The sequence below is a fragment of the Piliocolobus tephrosceles genome, chromosome X (genome assembly GCF_002776525.5).
Source record: "Piliocolobus tephrosceles isolate RC106 chromosome X, ASM277652v3, whole genome shotgun sequence".
In the NCBI taxonomy this organism is placed as follows: Eukaryota; Metazoa; Chordata; class Mammalia; order Primates; family Cercopithecidae; genus Piliocolobus; species Piliocolobus tephrosceles.
The window spans coordinates 57,307,345-57,326,366 of NC_045455.1; the positions used below are offsets into that span (position 1 = coordinate 57,307,345).

General features: G+C 32.9%; 1 protein-coding gene across 2 annotated transcripts in view; it reads left to right on the forward strand.

Annotated features, from left to right (window-relative positions):
• The window catches only part of DIAPH3 (diaphanous related formin 3), a 522,768-nt gene that overhangs the window by 353,882 nt on the left and 149,864 nt on the right, over window positions 1–19,022 (forward strand). For both annotated transcript variants that reach the window (XM_023196219.3, XM_023196220.3), the window contains one exon: window positions 4,540–4,704. In XM_023196219.3, the coding sequence (XP_023051987.2) occupies window positions 4,540–4,704 (165 nt within the window). The remainder of the gene's footprint in view (window positions 1–4,539; window positions 4,705–19,022) is intronic.

Consider the following 19,022-nt stretch of genomic DNA (forward strand, 5'->3'; position numbering starts at 1 on the left):
TTATGTTAAAATGTTCATATGTGACAGTTTGTTAATAGCTAAGTACTGTTAATTGAACTACTTATTATTGTTCCCCATAGATATAAAGCAGTTCAGAAAAGATTTAGCTTGCATGTAGCTTCTGGTGGTACACTGTGAGTGCACTAATTATGAAGCTCAGGTTTATAGAACCAAGATGAATTCCTGAGCTTGGAGTAAAGGTTGTAGAATCTTGCTTAGCAGACGATCTCAGGACATATCTATACTTGTATTTATATGACACAAGAAACTGAATGATATCGGCTTCTTGAAAGGTATGTGGCTCATAAAAAGCAACCAGCAGGAAATCAGAAACAGGAAGGATGATGCTTTGTTGGAAACAATTTTTCATTCTGAGTACAATTATACTCCATGGACAAGAAAGCTACTACATCCTGTCGCTAAATATCACAACCTAGAAGCCTCTAATGAACTGATTAGCATTCATGTATCTCTTGGAAGTCAGATATATGAACAGTTGGTGCACTTTGCTATTGACAAAGCTTATAATCATAAATATTCTTTGCTGAGATTAGATTGCACTCGTTTGCTTTTCATCTTAGTTAGACATACTAGTTTTTGAAGTAATTAAATTCATTCATTGCAAGTCTTTGTTTACTTTAATTAGGACTGACAAGTCAGATTTTGCATATTAAATGCATTTATACAGATCTTATTAAAATGGCAAATTGTGAGCTCCTTAGATGTTAAAAAATTGAAGAATTTGGAATCTAAAGTGCACAATGAATAAAATATACTTGAAGTTTGTTATTAACCACTTAAACTTTGTTCATGTTTTTCATTTAAATGCTTGTTAATCGAGGTACATATCAAACGTTTGGTTCATTCACCAATTCTGGAAGAATATGTGTAGTTTTTAAATTGTTAACAATGTGTCTTACATGTATGTACTTAAACAATTATGATTTAGTGAACTGTTAAATCAATTAATTGAATTGTTTTAAATTATTGAGATACAATTTTATTGTAATGTGAAATTTTACTAATAGCATTTGATGATAGTATATTGTATTTTTATTCTTTCAATGTGTGCTCACTCTTTACCTATACGGCTTAATATTTAAAAAGTTGAATTTAGTGCATCCTTTAAAAAGCATGCACTATCATTTCAAATATCATGACTTTTTAGTAATAATTATTACCTCCCACTTGCTAAGTCTAGTCAGAGCCTTAATTAGAGTTGACCATTTCCACAGTAACTACTTGCTTGAAAAATGTGAAACTAAATTCAATGTATATCAGTATTGTTACATGCAAACTATTGTATGTGTGGTGTATGTACTTACTAAATTTTTATCAGTGAGAAAATTAACAATAAGCCAGGATTTGTGTCATGTACTGCTTGTTCCTTTCTCATGATCTTTAAATTCTGTGATGTGTCTTATTTTAAGGAGAATAACAAATAGAACTTAGAGCATTGCACTTGAAATTCTTCTTGCATGAGCACTTGCCTTTCTATTTTCTTCCTACTCCCTCTCCTGTGTCTTTCAGAAAAACTTATTTTGCTAGACATTTATATATTTCTGTATTTATTATAACTTATGTGACAAGTTACTTGACTCCTTTCCATGTTATATTCTTTAAATTTGTTCATTGAAATCCCACTTTATTTTCACACTTTTGTGTGTGTTATTCTATATAGCAATGCTTTAGAAACTTCTGAAATCACTGGGTAGATGCTAAAGCCAGCCCAGTAAATTCATTGAGAGAAAGATTTACTTATATCTATATTCTACACTGCATAATGTACAGCATTTTTCAAATAAAGGAATTTAGTATGTTGAACTGTGGCAACTAGGAAGTAAAATAGAAGGTTGGAATGAAGTGTAAGCTTGTGTAATACACAGTCCAGTTGTAAGAGTGGGAAATGGGGCGATTGGGTGATTTATTGTAGCAGATTTTTCTTCTCTTGAATTAATCTTCTCCCTTTCTTCTCCTTTTTTTCTTCCGTTCTTTCTTTCTTGCCTGTCTTCCACTTAATTCCTTCTTAGCCAACTTTTAAAGCTAGCATTAAATGTGCTGCTCTTAATTCTCTTGGAGTCCCCAAATTTATAATAATCTTTTCTTTCTCTGAAGTCATATTATACTTGCAAGGGAGTACTACCCAATGGAGGGCTCACTGCTCTTTAACGGTCAAGCCTCTGTTGTTTTAGTTAATCTGACTTTCTTAGCCAAGACTTTAACTACCTAACCTCTGTCACTCTATGTAATATCAATTTTTTTTCCTACATCATACTTATACTATGTTGAAAATCTGATTCATTATTTATTATCTGTCTCCATACTCTAAAATGTTTCATGACAGCAGGGACTTTGCCTGACTTGTTAGCTACTGTTTCTCCTGATGCCTAGAATACAGTGGAACTCAGTGAACACTTACTGAATGGCTTGCTGGATCCTGTGTACTTAAGAAAGTCTATGAAATATATTAGACACATAGGACTGAATGATGCTGATCCTTGTAAAGTGTGTTAATGGAAGTTGTGGGCATCCTTGGTGACAGAACCCTAATAATGGCAGTATGACCTAAGAATAAATGCAGGATATGTTTGTGGTAGGTGGTTTGGTGATGAGCAGTACTGGCAGACCAGGAGAAAAATTCCAAGTCTTAGTTGGCCAACACTTAATGCTTGTGTTTCAATGCATGTAAACACAGATTTGGTTGTTGTATCTGCCTCTCAAATAGGAGGATGACAGTGATTCTAGTAGAAATTCATGAGAATTTGGCCTCAGTGTTGGTAAAGGAAAACAAAATGGATTTCTGAAAACATCAAGTAATTGGGCCTATATTAAATTTTATAATGAATTTTATGAAATGTTTATTTTGTTGAGTATCCCACATATTTTTCCAAAGCTCTTGACAAATACAGAAGTTGGAATTTAACAGTTTGCACAAGGACAGCTAACTACATTTGTGTTTTCTTTTTGATGATGATGATGATGATGATGATGATGATGATGATGATGAAGAATTAGAATTCTGTCACATGCTAGTCTACATTTACTCCTTACCTGGCAGTAGTGCTGTCTCTTTTTTCCTTGGTCTTTCATTGTTTTTCTCAAAGTAAAGGGCCTGCGTCAGTTTCCTTATTTCATCCCCTACTGATGAAAGTTCTGGCCAGAAGAACCATATATTTTTGAAATTGTGGGCCAAAAAAAACTGTAGACATAAAAATCCCATTTTTAGCTTCTTTCTTTTGGCCTGCCTGAATACTGTTTTTTTTATTTGTTTTACATTTTGCTAATGGCTAGTCAAAGTTAATCAAAGGACTTCTGCAAATTTAGCTATGTTCCATTTCTTTAAATGTCCCGATTTCAAGGAGCCATGGGCAATTATGAGTGATGCTCTCTCTAAAAGAATCATTTTTTCTGGATGTGGTATAGTCATATTATATCTGACTGCATTAGCAATTTGCCACACAAGAAAGAAAATTTCATTTTTTATTTAGAAAATGTTTTCTAGGCCGGGCGCGGTGGCTCAAGCCTGTAATCCTAGCACTTTGGGAGGCCGAGATGGGTGGATCACGAGGTCAGGAGATCGAGACCATCCTGGCTAACACGGTGAAACCCCGTCTCTACTAAAAAAAAAAAAAAAAAAATAGAAAATGTTTTCTAATATCAGTGACTGTCACATTCACATTAAATTCATCTTCTTAATTTCAATGTGTTTTGAACTATATTGTCATGAGTGAGAGAAGAACATTTCTATATGTGTGTGCCTATGTATGTAATAATAATTTTTAATAATATAATGCATAAAGGAAATTATATACCAGTTTTCTAAGAGAATTTAGAACACTAATTTGCTTACATAATGGAAGAAGTTTTCAGTTTAACTCTTAAAATTGTATTTTGTTTGCTTTTAGAACCTTAAAGTTTAAAATAAATGAGGGATAATAACAAGTATTTTTGTGTGCTACTAAATGCCCACTTTTCTGAGAACTTTGCATGTGTTAACTCATTGAGTCCTCTTAGTAGCCCTGTCAGTTGGTGATATTATTATTCCCATTTTACAGATGAGGAAATTGAAGCACAGAGACATGAAGGCACTTGCCCACAGACACACTACTACCAAGTATAGGAGCTAGAAATTGATCCCAAGTTGTCCAATTTAACTGTTGTGCTTAATGCTTGTACTATTGATTTCAGTATCATTGCAATTACTCAGCTGCCAACTACTGAACTATAATTTTAAATTATATTGTATGACCTGCATATTAATATATTATGGTAAGTTGGAAGAAAAAAATTTTAAATATGTTAAAGAGAAATATTAAATACATAAATCTTATGATTTCCCAGGGTTAATTGGCAATTGAATTTAAGATTTTGTTGCTGTGCAGTATAGACTGACTTTAAGAATGGTAAACTATTAGAAGTAATTTTAGAATTTTGGCAATGTAATAATGGTGGCTATTAGACTAAAGCATTGGATTTACAGAGTTCTCACCCCCCAAAGCATTACTTTGTAAATTTCAGAACACCTTAACTATAGTATACAGATTTGTTATCAGTGCAAAAGAACAATATGAGACAGTTTCGAAGTTACAAGAAAACATGGAAAAGTTATACCAGAGTATAATGGGATACTATGCCATTGATGTGAAGAAGGTGTCCGTGGAAGACTTTCTTACTGACCTGAATAACTTCAGAACCACATTCATGGTATGGTAAAAAAAAAAATTTGTTTTTTAAAAGTTTTTTTTATTTATACTGTCTTATCTATTATCTCATTATGTCGTTCTACTCTTGTTACTGTAGGAAAACCTATCTTTTCTGATTTTGAAAGTCAGCTATAAAATTTCAGATTTAAAAATCTATTGAAAAATGTACAGTTTGTTCTTCTTTTGACCTTTCCAACATTAAGCTGTAATCAGACATTTTGATTGAAAAAGTGACAAATTCTGAAGTTCTTCATAAAGACTCCCTTGCTGACTGATTACAGAACAATTCTATAATAAGTTTTTGGCTATGAATTTGTTTCTTTATACTTAAGATCAATTTGTATTTTTGTGATATAATTTTACCAAATTCCATGCAGCTTTTATAAAGCTTTTTTTTCCTTTTCTTAATGCATTGTACAATAAGCTACACGCAATTTGCCTTTGAATAGGTTTTACATTCGTAGGGCTTCCTTTCGATACTTTAATAGGGAGGTCAGGCCTTTGATGTGGAATCTTTTCATTTAGGCATTAAAAATATCTTTTCAAAAATATTAGGTGATTAGATGGGGGAAAGAAAAGAACTACACATATATTAAAGTGAGGAGGCATTGTTGCCTCCCTAGGGAAACTGGTGATATATTTCTACAGTGAAAAATGGTTATTCTTAATAGATGGGTAAGTCATTTCTGTATTTTAGCAATTGTTTGTGGTGATTAAAAAGTTTTGAGGTGTGAAGAAAAAGAAGGTTGAATTTAAAGAACTGGTTCTTTTAATCTCAGGAAAACTTTATTGCTGAGGTTGTTGGACTTGGTTATAATTATTTAGTTAGGATTAGATAACCTTTTAATAAAAACAGTATGTTAAAGGAAAACTAGTTTACAAGAAATACACATTTGGTTGCAGTTCTAATGTATTTTCTCCACAAATTCAAAGCAGTCTGTAAATTATTTTTCACTGTCAGAAATGAATTTGGTTAATAAATATATTTATGATATACCTGTATGTGTCATATACTTTGCAATATATTATTTTAAATTTTGCAATGTTTTGTGAAGCAATATGGCTTAGTGGAACTAGTAAAGACTTTGCTGTCTGAGAGAGCTAGATTTGAATTTTATATGAGTTATGTGTCTATGAAGACTTATTTAACCTTGACCCTCAGTTTCCACATTTGTTTTAAAAAAGTCATGTGAATTCCTTCCCCATGAAAATGTTTTAAGTATTAAATGAGATAATATATATTTAATGTTTATCATAGGTCCTGGCACATGGTAGTTGCTCAATAAATTATGCAGTAAACGGTTAATTCAGCAGGCTTGGGGTGCTCAAAACCTTCGTATTCCAGAGAACACTGGCCCCTGACTGGCTACTAAGAGACCTAGAAATATCCTACCTGATAAGGGCATTTTATATACCTGGGGTCTTGGGCCAACCTATATAGATATGCTAACAATGTGATTTATGGTGAACACCAGTTTTGTTTACCTGGGGCCCTGGGCCACACTGTCTCCGTTTGACCTCTTACTGAGCTGGAGACAGAATAGCTGAGATTAGTCTTCCAGGCAGTCTGTGCTTAAGTGACTGACTCTCAATAAAATCCTTGACACCAAGACTCACAGAACCTTCCCAGGTTTGCAATACTTTGTACATGTTGTCACATATTGTTTTGGGGAAGATGAAGCATTGTCTTTTGGACTCCACTGAGAGAGGGCAATGGGAAACTTGGACCTGGTTTCTCCTGAAGTCTGCCCTTTGCACATTTTTTCTTTTAATAGTGTTTGTAATAAACCATCACAGTTAATATAATGGCTTTTCTGAGTTCTATGAGCCTTTCCAGCAAATTATCAAACATGAGGCTGTCTTGGGGACCTCTGACACAATTGTGCATCAAGTATAAAATGGATATATGAAGTAATAATATCCTTCTATTCTGAGTATTTTCTATAAGCCAGGTGTTCTTCTAAATGCCTTACATATAGTATGTCAGACAAGCCATACAGTTCTTCTATGGCAGATAAAGGAGCTGAGGCACAGAGATGGAACATATCCAGCTCAGTGTTATACTGCTATAAAATGGTCGAATTAGAATTTAAACCCATAAAGTCGTCTTTAAAGCCTTAAGGACCCTAACTCTTAAACATTATGTCACGCTGCCTCTTGTATTCTACAGTTTATGTTCCATTTCACAAATTATAACACTGACGTTTGGAGGGTTTCCTAATGAGATCAATGCCGTATTGATTGTAAGAGATCCAGTTGGGATTTGAATCCAGATCCCAACTTTGTAAAGTAGACATATTTTAGATCGATTATTTACATTGTTCCAAAAAAAATGACCACTTTTTCTTTTTTTCTATTGGGAGAGGGGTTAGGTTTCAAGCTAGTCCAGTTTGACACAGCAATAGCGGTCATGCATTTAATAGATGTTCTTAGATCTAAAAGGATTAGAGGATTTTGGCATTCTATGAGTAACTTGGCATTTCATGTGGGCAAGTAGTGGGCAGAGAGAGAAAGTGTTTGAATGGTAAAAGGGTTCCAAAAAGTGGGTAACAGAGTGACAGCTATACTTTGTTTCAGAGTTCTTATGGGTCCTAGAAGTTACTACTGCCACACACACATTCATGCGTACACTGCACTAAATTAAAATTGTTAACACTAGATTTCAGAAAAAATTATTAAATCTAAACAATAGTATATAGAATAAATTTTATTTAGGAGATAAATAAGCATGAAGGCTGGAAGGGAAGTGATTGTAACAAGGTGGTGAGATTTTATACAGGTACTTCATTCTCTTCTAGTTTTCTTTCTTTTTTTGGGATAAATATGATTATACTGCTTAAATTTTAAACAAAATATATCTCTTTGAAGTCTGGAGTGGTAATATTGGCAAAAACTCCTGACAAATAAATGTCTCATTTTTTCAGAGTCTTCTGAGCTCTTGGGTTGCTCTTTAATTCTGTATTATTCAACTTTGAAAACCAGGTTAATATGAGTAAGTCAGTATGGAAATATTAGATCTGTAGCTAAAGAAAGATGTAGAGTTTTATTTGTTGAAGATCTTGTTCTGGAAATCCACAATCATAGGCAAAAATTTTCTTCTTAAAAGGAATGTTAAAATGTTTCCATTGTTTATCCTCTGGCATTTAGGTATACTTCTGGTCATGAATGAGCAGGTTTTATTATAAGGTGAAGGCTAATTTTTGTATTACATATCGAGGGTTGGAACCACTGTCTTCACTCCATACCTACTCCCCACATTGGCAGTTTTCCACGGAATGTTTTCTCTCAAGTTCAGGCCACTGTACTTAAGTGTTTCCTATGCTTGGAGCACTTTCTCCATACTCTGCCTGGCTAAATTATCATACTTATCCCCCTAATCTCTGCTCAGACATTTCTTCCTTTAGTAAGATCTGTGTCTGTCATATTTATCTTTGTATCTCTAGTGCAATTCATGGCATATAATAGATAAATTTGTTGAGTAACAGATGATCAATGGGTGATTTAATAGCTAACATATATAGAGCTAACCATGCATCTGAAGCTATATTTACTCATTTAATCCTTATGGTAGCAAACAGATGTAGTATGCGTACTGTTATTATTCCCATTTTTCAGATGAGAAAACAGGTATAGAGAGATCCTGACTTGTCCATCATTACATAGCTGGCAAGGAGCTAAGATACTTCCCCAGGCTATCTGACTCCAGCGTCTATACCGTACATGGCTGACCTGTGTTAACATCTATAAAATGCATAACTGCTATTGCTGTGTCAAACAGAACTAGCTTGAAACCTAACCCCTCTCCCAATAGAAAAAAAAAAAGAAAAAGTGGCCATTTTTTGGAACAATCATTTGGTTTGTGAATAATTGATCTAAAGTGTGTATAATTTAAGATTGTCATGGGATTTAAACTTAAGCAGTTAAAGGCTGGGTTTAAAAGCTTTCTGCTATACATTTGACTAACTCATACAGTCTCTCCTCAGTGTTTCTGGGATCTCATGACTAATTTGTATAGATACAGCCCTTCGGGTTCATTTTTTTTCTTTGCTCTATGAGAGCCTTGTTACAATAGCTAAAGAAGGAACATCTGTTCCAGACTGCTGCCTCAAGCCATGTAGACCAAGGGGGAAAAGTTTCAAAATCTTGTAGCTTCTCTGAGGAACAGCTGTTTATTTTGACAGCAGTTTCAGTCACTCATTTTCTACTTAAGAATTCTCAACTGGGAATTAATTTTTTTAAACAGTCTACTATAGATAATAGGAGTGGTTCTATTTCGAACTACTGATCAATTTCCCAAGAAATAGGGAGTAATTTTGCATTGTAATTTTGTTTAGCTTTATTTTTGTTACCATGATCAACAGAACAAAACCAAAACAACTACCATGGTTTGACTAGTTGCTTCTTACTAGATCCAGTGTCTAGTGCTTTGCATGAAGCGTCTCACCTCATCTTTACAGTGTTTTTTGAGGTCCAGAATGTGACAGGTGAGAGAACTGCAGGGTGGAGAAGCTCCACGTCTTTGCAGAGAAGCTTCAGACTTGGTAGGGCTAAGACTGAATGGAAGCCTGCCTGCCTCCGAGGCCTGTTCTTTAACAGCTTCAGGTACATTGCTGCTCAGAGAGTTTGCAAGAAAAGCCAAGGTTGTAATTTTTAAGAGTGTTTTTGATAACTTACTAGAGAGAATCAGCACAGGGGCATACTTTATTTTCATACTCCTTGGGTATAATAATTGTCTATTTATATTGATGGGTTCATGATAGAAGAATGTTTTCAGATCTGCTTCTATTTCAAAGCATGAAATGTGTTCTCTTAAAATTAGAAGACTATTAATGTAAAGCCAGGTTGCTGGGATGAAGGATAAGGTGAAGGGTAGAGGGTTGGCATCTTTCCGTAATAGATTTTTATTTACTGTAAGACTTGAGTGAAGATAAAAGTTCAGATTGGAGGTACTAGGTGGAAATATCCGACCTCATACTATATGCTGAGTAAATCGGTAGTGTGTCAGGCATCAAGCTTTATACCAAGTGAAGTTCATACCTTTATTCATGTATTGTTGTATAGCAATAATCATTGTTTTCTATTTGTGACTGGTTTTAGATTCATTACATGCTATTAACCAATCTATTTGTTCTTAGCAAATGATATCACGCTTCTACAGGATGAATTGAGCTCATGGAATTTTTGTTGAATCTTGTGAGCAACCTCATCCTCCTTAATCTGTCCAACAGCTGTAGCATGTTCATGTTTGTCCTTGGAGTTTAAACCTAATTTTTCTGCCTTTCATTGGTCACTGTGGCTTTGAAGCATAATGTATGTACTGTTCCCACTTTCCATTCGTATTAGAGGATTTTGATCTCATTGCTTTTTCTCACATACCCCAAACTACGTGGTCTCTTCCTTAATGCTCTGTTATCCGGGTGATGCTTCTCCTAATTAGTACAAGTGGAAGCCCGTACTAATTAAACCATTAGCCCAACTTTACTGAAAGTTCTTTTACTGTTCTCTTTCTTTATCCAAAATTATTAGCACGGCACAACGCTCTTAGCTACTTAAGCAAATTTCATCTGACATCTTATTTGTTTTGCTTAACATCTCATCTTAAAGAAATTCTTCCTAATGCTTTCATCCTCTTCACACCCCTTTGTTACAGATCTCCTTACAGGTAACCTGTTTCTAAAGAATTTTTCTACCAAATTATACTTCTTAAAAATGTGTCGTTTTTCTGTTTTAGTAAGACATATGTAGCTATTATGTGGACTCTCTGAGTTTGCAGTATCACCTATTCTCATATAGAATACTTTTTTTTAATTTCTGTGGCTTATTTTTGAGCACATGAACATTTCCTGTTGGGATTTTAAAGTACTGAAAAAGGCCACTACATTCCTTTCTTAATCATAGTTTCTAAGACCTTGAATATCTGGGAACCCCACTTTGAGTTTAGGATTTAGAGGGCAACAAAAAAAATCCCTGCCTTAAAAAAAGATAATTTTTGCATCCAAAAAATGGAGAAGCGTTATATTGGTATTCTCTTTTTTTGTATATGGGTATAGACATATGTGCCAAACTTTGTAGTTTTTATTTTCTAGTTCATAAAATCCAGTCTCTTTCTCCCATAACTTAATTTCCTATATATAACTCTCATCTGAATTGCCTGTGATGACAATCAAAGAGAGACATGGTTAGTCCTGTTTTCTTCAAATCTTGCATGATTGATGAAACCTGCCTATGATAGGCCTCAGCCAATTCATTTGTTATTAATAGTGGTGTTTTGCTGTTTGCCATTCTAGTGGGAATACAGCAGTGGTTGAGATGCAAGTCCTGGCATCAGAGCACCTTGGAGTTGAGTCCCATCTCTGTAGATTATTAGTGATATGAGTATAGGCAAATTACTTAACCTTACTGAGCCTCAGTTTTCTGATAATAACAGCATGCATCTCTTAGGGATATTACTTTTTGAAGATCAAATCACATAACATACATATACCTTCAAAACAAGTTAGCCATGTACAAATAATAGAAGTCTAGTAATTTTACATTTTCAATCTCATTATAACAGGATCGATACTGTATTTTATCCTTTTTTATTTTTATGCTCCCATATAGAATACTGTGAAATAAATAGCTACCTATTTTGCATGTATCGTTCTGGCTTTAGAGTATTTCTACAGTTTTGTTAAAGTTATGTTTCATTTAGGTAAAGATTTATCATTCATGCTGTTTGCTGACTTTAAGTCAATTTTTGGTTTATAAAATTGAAATCTATCTTATGAACAAATATAAAATCAATTATAACTCAGTTAATCTTGCTGCATCTGTTGATCAAATATAGTTTATTATTCTACTGAATTCTCAGACTAAAGTAGTGAAGTGCCAAACAAAAATGAAATCATCCAGTCAGAGGATATTTTTAGTGTAAAATTGTTTTTGATAAGGAGGACAGCCAGAACAAAACTCATTTTGCCAAATCATTTAGATTACACAAATTTGATCCTTGTCAACTCTAAATGCCATTTGTGCTGACTACTATGTGGACCAACTAGATCATCAAAAGGAATGTCAAAGCACTAAGCATTTCCTGTGTGCTCCTAAATCTCGTAGATTGACTCATTATATGTGTTAGAGGAAGGAAAATCATGTACAAGTCCTGTGGTTGAGTGTTGAGCCAGCTTGTGCAATTATAATAGGAAGCATCTTCTCTCCTTGCTTAATTTGGTGGGTTTACAACTTGAAAATTGTATTTGGAGTCTTTTCACATAAGACTTATGTCTTCATTAGCACCTTTGTTATTCTGAGATCAAACTTGGAGCTATAATGCTCCAAACCTAGAACAAAATAAATATGCTAACTATAAGACTGTTTTTCTTATTATCCTTTAGTATCTGTTTATTAAGGAATTAGATCAATTTCCGGTGCTGAATATTTTGAGTTTGCAACTTTGAAAAATAATTTAATTCTGATAGGTTCTCCTAATCTTTAAGTTCTTCACAATAAAAACAGACCTTACTAATTGGCTTACTTTTCTTTCTTTCTTGGTAAGATTTATTCTTACTATGCATTGCTAAATGGGATAATAACTGGATTTGACTGTCAGGTTCTGTATGAGTAAATGACTGCTAATTTTTATTTCTTTTCCACATTTTAAGTATTTTGTTTGTTCCCTGAAATAACGTAGTAAAAGGTAATGCCTAGATTATTCTAATACAGTAGTGAGAATAAAAATAGATTGATAGTGTAGGGAAAAGAAATCAACTTAATAACTAATACATAACAATAAGATATATTAACTTGTATAATTAAAAAGGTGACATTAACCTAGAATACCACAAACAAAAATGAATAAAATGGTATGTTCTTTGTACATCAGATGCAGTGGCCTTTTCTAGATTATTCTCATACACCCTCACATAGAGACAAGAGGAGAGGGAGAGATAGAGAGGAGATACATGTTAACTTAAGGCTATTTTTTATGTTACATTTTAAACATAATTAGGTTTATGTGGCCGGGCGTGGTGACTCATGCCTGTAATCCCAGCACTTTGGGAGGCCAAGTGCGTGGATCATGAGGTCAGGAGATAGAGACCATCCTGGACAACATGGTGAAACCCCGTCTCTACCAAAACACACAAAAAAATTTTCCAGGCATGGTGATGCGCTCCTGTAATCCCAGCTACTCGGGAGGCTGAGGCAGGGGAATCACTTGAACCCAGGAGGCAGAGATTTCAGTGAGCTGAGATTGCACCACTGCACTCGAGCCTGGCAACAGTGCGAGACTTTGTCTCAAAAAATAAATAAATAAATAAATAAAAATAAAATAAATAAATAGATAAATAAATTAGGTTCATATGAGACTAGTGGGACTTTAGTTGGATGTTTGCCTTGAATAGGTGATTAGCAGCAACTCAAAAAACTGCCGCCTTATCAGCAAGCCTACCTTTAAGCACACTGTGGCTGCCATCTTGTGCATAGCTAGCTGTGCTTGTATTTAGCCTCGTAATTGGGAGATAGAAATAATATTTTTATTGTATAGTACTTCCGAACAAAAGGGAACAGAACACACAATGGGAAATCAAATTATACTCTGGGAAAAACCTTATTACAAACATCTTATACTTTATCTATTAAAGAAATTTATGAATAGGTTGAAGTATCTCATTTACTTGAAAATTTTGAGAAGTGTGGAAGGAATTGCAAAGAAACTCATAGCAAAGTTAAGAAGGGCCAGTAATGTTACATCCCTGATGGGTTAATAAGTAATTTGTTGTTTTGCCTGAGACCGATTTCACAATAAATAGCAACTTAAGCTGAGATAGTTTAATAATCAGCACCTGCACATCCTTTGGGATATTCTAGTTTGTTCCTCAAAGGATAGTTTCCCATCTTCATAAGTTTCACGGTCATAAAAGTTCAACTAATGGCAACGCGTATTGAATGTTAAGATGATGAATTGTTTGTGGCAGAGCACAGTATATCATGTTTTCCTATTTTTATTGATAGCAGTTTTTTAATTGGATTTGGTAATACTAGAAAAATTATTTTGATTAATTTTACTGTCATTCAAGATTTTTTTCTAAAACATCTACCTTGTAATTATTACAATAAACTTATTTTCCACAAAGTAGCTATAATTTATTGTTTGTTTTTGGCACTTTGGGAAAATTTTTACAGTTTTACATTTAGTTACCAAAGAAAATAATTTTAATGGAAAACTGAAAAGTAGATCACATAATTTCTATATTCTTACAGACTTTGGTGACTAGTATTAATGTTTTACATTTTTTTCCTGTTCCACTACAGGAATATGTATGAGAATATAAAAATGTATTTTTAAGGATTTTTTCCAAATTAAAATATTTTCCACTTATTCCTAAAGCTGAAGTCATCAGGAGTTTCTAGAAAGTAGTAATTAAGTATGGTGAAGCATTGCCTTTTCTTAAAGTTAAATAACCCTAAGCAAGGTGTTTAGTGGGAATGTGTGAGACCTGCATGTGCTTGTTTACCTTGAGAAAATTAGTCTTGTTTTCATAGTACCTAACAGTCACTCCCCTGGAAAACATGGAGATTTAAGTCACGTTTGTCTAATCTAATCTCATTTAGTTGAATACTTAGGAAAAAGTAAAGATTTTTGAGTTGAGTGAAATCTGTGCTAAAGAGATCCCTGACTTGTATAGCTTGAGTATCCATTAATGTTGAATGAAATAGAACTCTGAACAAGAAGACCTTCATAAGCTTTTCAACTTTTTTTTCAAATAATTAAATCTCCTAGTTTTCTATGTCACAAAAATATACAGGATATCATGTTGAAAAATGTTGAGTTGGATAGGTGAATCTATTTAAGACTAAGACTCAAATAGAGATGAAGTACAATCAAAATGTCAGAATCTATGGCAGCCTACTTGTATTTAATGCTATCATTTTTATATTTCATGTTTTATTAAAATTTTATTTTATAACATAAAATTAGACTGATATACCTGTCAAGTAAAGGCATATTTGGAATATAGGCTGTTTATGATGCTTGTTTTGGAAGGAGGGGAAAATGCCCATTGATATTTTAAATTGTACTTTTAGGGAAAAATATAAAACAAATGTTAATTGTATTATTGGGCAGTGTTTTAGGTTAATTTTTTAGGAATGTCTAATTTCAAGTGAAAGCAGTACTTTTGTGGAGAAAACACAGGAGAGCTAACTCTTATTTTCCAGAATGAAATATAATGAACATTAGATTTAGAATATTAAAAACAATGTGCATATATATGTAAATTAAATCTTTAGAGGTATAATAGCTAGACTTGAGAACTACATCTTGCCTTCCATATTTAATTCGCCACTATAGCTTCCCTGCCAAGTGATGCAGCTTGTATTGGATGCAACCATTTTACTCCTGATCAACTCAGTGTACCATCGTATTCCAACATCTCTGAATAGAAAGCATTCATATTCTCATAGGAACTATGAAAATTGGCACTCCCCCATATGTTTGATGGAAGCATATATAATTGATATAAGCCAGAAAATGTTTTTTCTTGAATTGTTGCTGGATAAATGTGTTTGAGGCATTTCATTAATGATATTGTAATAATAAAAAAATTATTGATGTTATTATAAAGAAATAATACTTGTTAACATTTATATAGGGCTAAAATTTATGTGTGAAGCAATGATATGAGCTATTTACATGTTTTATCTCATTTATTTCTTAAAATATCCTTATATTGCAGGTACTGTTTTGTCCATGTTACAGTAGAGGAAACTGAGACATAGTCACACAGCTATTTAGTGCTAGGTGGTTATTTAAACCAAACAATATAATTTCAATTTCTACCCCCTTATCATTATACTGTCTTTATAATATGCAGCAATAAGCTCAGATCGATATTTTTTTTTACAACTTCTAAAAGTGATGAAATGTCATATTTAATGTATTCTTGAAGACATTCTTGATCTTCAGTTCCACAATCTTTTTTTGAGTGCTTGTTCAGGACTCATTTGATATGGCTGTCCAATTACCTTTTTTTTTTTTGGTTTATAACCTTTGGGTCATGAAACACACATGTATAAAGTATCCCCCAAAATATATAGTGAATAAGAACTGCTACATTATTTGAACATTTTTTAAAAATAAGATCTCTGTGTTGTTCAACCCTATAAAACAGTATACTTTTGAGGACTTTGCTTATCACAATACGATTTACTAGGGACTCTTAAAAATCCATGCCACCAAAATACAACAAACTATTTTAAAAACGTGGCTGCCCTGTGAGAAAATTAGGGAAATCTCCAAGGCAAAAGTGGTTAAAGAGAAAGAATGAAGTTGAAACTTGAACAATAAGCACAGGTGAGCAAAGGGGAAAACTAGGCTTGCCCTGGGAAATGAAAAACAAGACCACAACTTGGTGAATACAATGAATAAAACATTTACTATAAGCCTGTGACAAAAGCAAATTAAAGTTATTCAGGTTAGAAATGATCCCTGGCTATTTACAGAAGCAAATTCAAATCTGTGCCAGAGGACCGTTACAATTTAGGTCCTCAAGATTCTCACAAATTAAGTTCAATTAAGTAAGAACACTCAGTCGTAACCACCAAACACACAAAGAAACAAGGGACTGTGCGGTGAAATGATCGGAAAAAGTTAATACATATAGGCCTCCAAGACCCCAGATATTTAGTATCAATATATGAAATATTTAAGGAAATATAACATTAAAGTTTTAAAAGAAAAAGCAACAGGAGAACACTAAAAATGAGCAATTTTGAAAAAAACAAATAGAATGTATGGAAATGGAAGTGTGATGGTTGAAATTAAACATTCAGGGGATTAAAGAACAGGTTATGCTCACTTAAGGATAGAAATGGTGAATTGCACAATACCTCTGAATAAACTGTCCAGAGTGCAAACCAGGGAGACGCTATAATTAGAAGTGTAAAATACTTCTTAAGAAACATGGAGAACAGGATGAGAAAGCCTACCACTTGTATAATTAAAGTCTCAGAAGAATAGACTCAAAAAGAATAAAAGACAAAATTCAAAATGGTGGCTAAGAATTTTCCAGATCAGGAATCCATAGAATAGGAAATACAACTTATACATTAGCCAGATAAATAAAATGAGACTCACTTCAAATAAATAATGAAGCTGCAGAACACTAAAGTCAAAAAGATTTGCAGCCAGAGAGAAAAGATATGACCCCCAACGCAACAACAATTAGATACAGATTACTTTTCGGCAAAAATGGAAAGCTGAAGAGAGTGAGATCTTGAAGTGATGCACAAACATAAATGTTCTTCTAATTTGGGGTATACAGCAAAAGATCTTTATAGAGCACAGGTGGAATTATCTACTATTTGTAGGTAAACAGAAAACAAGAGTGTTTTTCATCAACATCTTTGTGTTAAAAGATTTTTTTTTAAGAGACTGGCAAACTTTTTCTTAAGTGGCCAGATAGTAAATATTTCAGGTTTGCAGGCAATATAGTCTCTGTTGCAAATCTCGTGTAACAGTGCAAAAGCAGCTATGCCCAATATGTAAATAAACGGCTGTGGCTATGTACCAGTAAAACTTTATTTACAAAATATATGGTCAATCTAAGGATTGTAGTTTCCTAACCTCTGCTTTAAAGGTTGTATTTTAAGAAGCAACAAATTAAAAAAAAAAAAAAGAAGAAGAAGAAAAAGATTTGAGAGATAAGAAGCCATAGCTATTATGAAAACAAATGTAAAGAAAGTACACAATAAAACAATGTTATATAAATTTATAAGTTGAGTGAGAGAGATTTAGAATTTGGGTTTTCTTTTATTCAAGGGAGAAAGGGAGATACAGATATTAATTAACTTTAGGTCTAGTTAAGTTGCTAATTTGTGTAATAAAAATACAAGGATAACCAGTGAAAGGATAGAAATATCAAGTATAAATTCTAAACTGTAGTGAGAGAAATAGACTAAGAAAGACACACCAAAAAAAAAATCAGGAAAAATAAAAATAAATGCATAGCTAAAGCTAGACAAATAGATGGAAACAAACATTTTATAAATCACAATAATTTTTTTAAAGGACTGTAATATCATATAAAAAATAAAATCTAATTTTATGCTCTTTGTAAGAGACCCCCCTGTAACCTATGGATATAGAAATGTTTGAAGTAACAGGACAGTTAATGAAATATAAGGCAAATATTAATCAAAAGAAAGAGGGAAACTATGTTAATAGGTACAGTTGACCCAAGACATTAATTACTTCATGACAACAAAAAGCTTAATTCACGTGAAAGATACAATTTAAAAATGGCATGTGCTTAATAACATAGCCCCAAAGTGACATTGTAAAAATTAATAAACTATATGGATAAGTTGACAGATTTAGGATTATGTTAGGAAATTTCAACAAAGTTCTCTAACTTACTGATAAGCAGAAAAATATCATTAAAGACAAGGGTTAAACAATTAACAGACTTGATTTGATTAGTGTATATAGAATTCAAACTCAATAATTAAAGAATACACATTTTTTCATGCACAAGTTGAACTTTTATAAAATTGGTTATGTACTAGAGACCGTGAAATAAATCTTAATACATTTTTCAGTGTCAGTTTTATTTATTTATTGACCACAATGGATGTTCCATTTACCCTGATTTGATCTTTGCACATTATATAAATAGACTATCATGTACCCCCAAAATATGTACATGTATTTTGTGTCAATAAAAAAACTTGTATCAGAAAGACTTAAAGATACAAGCATCTGACTTCAGAAATTTAAAAAGGATTTATATGATCCTAGAGAAAACAGAAGGAGGGATATGAAAGATTAAATGAAAGAAAAAGTGACATAAACTTAAGAGGCAAAAATGAGGTTATTCTGAAAAGACAAGTTAATTCGATATATTGCTAAAAAGATTAATCAAGAAAAAAGAGAAGAGAAATAATATTGAGAATGTAAAAAGGAATGTAACTAAAGATACAGAAAATAGTAAAAAGAGAAGAACTTTCTATAAAAATTTGTAGGATAGTATTGGAAAAGGTGAATGAAATGGATAAGTTCCTAGAAAAAAATAACTTATTGAAACTACCTTAAAAGAAATAGGAAGCACGAATAGTTCCATAACTGATTTTTATTTTCATGACTTTCAATCTTCAAAATAAATACTTGGCCTAGAAGTTTTTCAGATACATTTTACCGAATTTTAATGAAATGATTATCTCAAACAAATGGAATACAAAAATGTATTTTATGACTAAATGTTCGAAAAGATAAATTCTTCCTGTCCAAGTTGAGTTTATCCCAGAAGTGAAATTATGGCTTAATATTAGAATATTCAT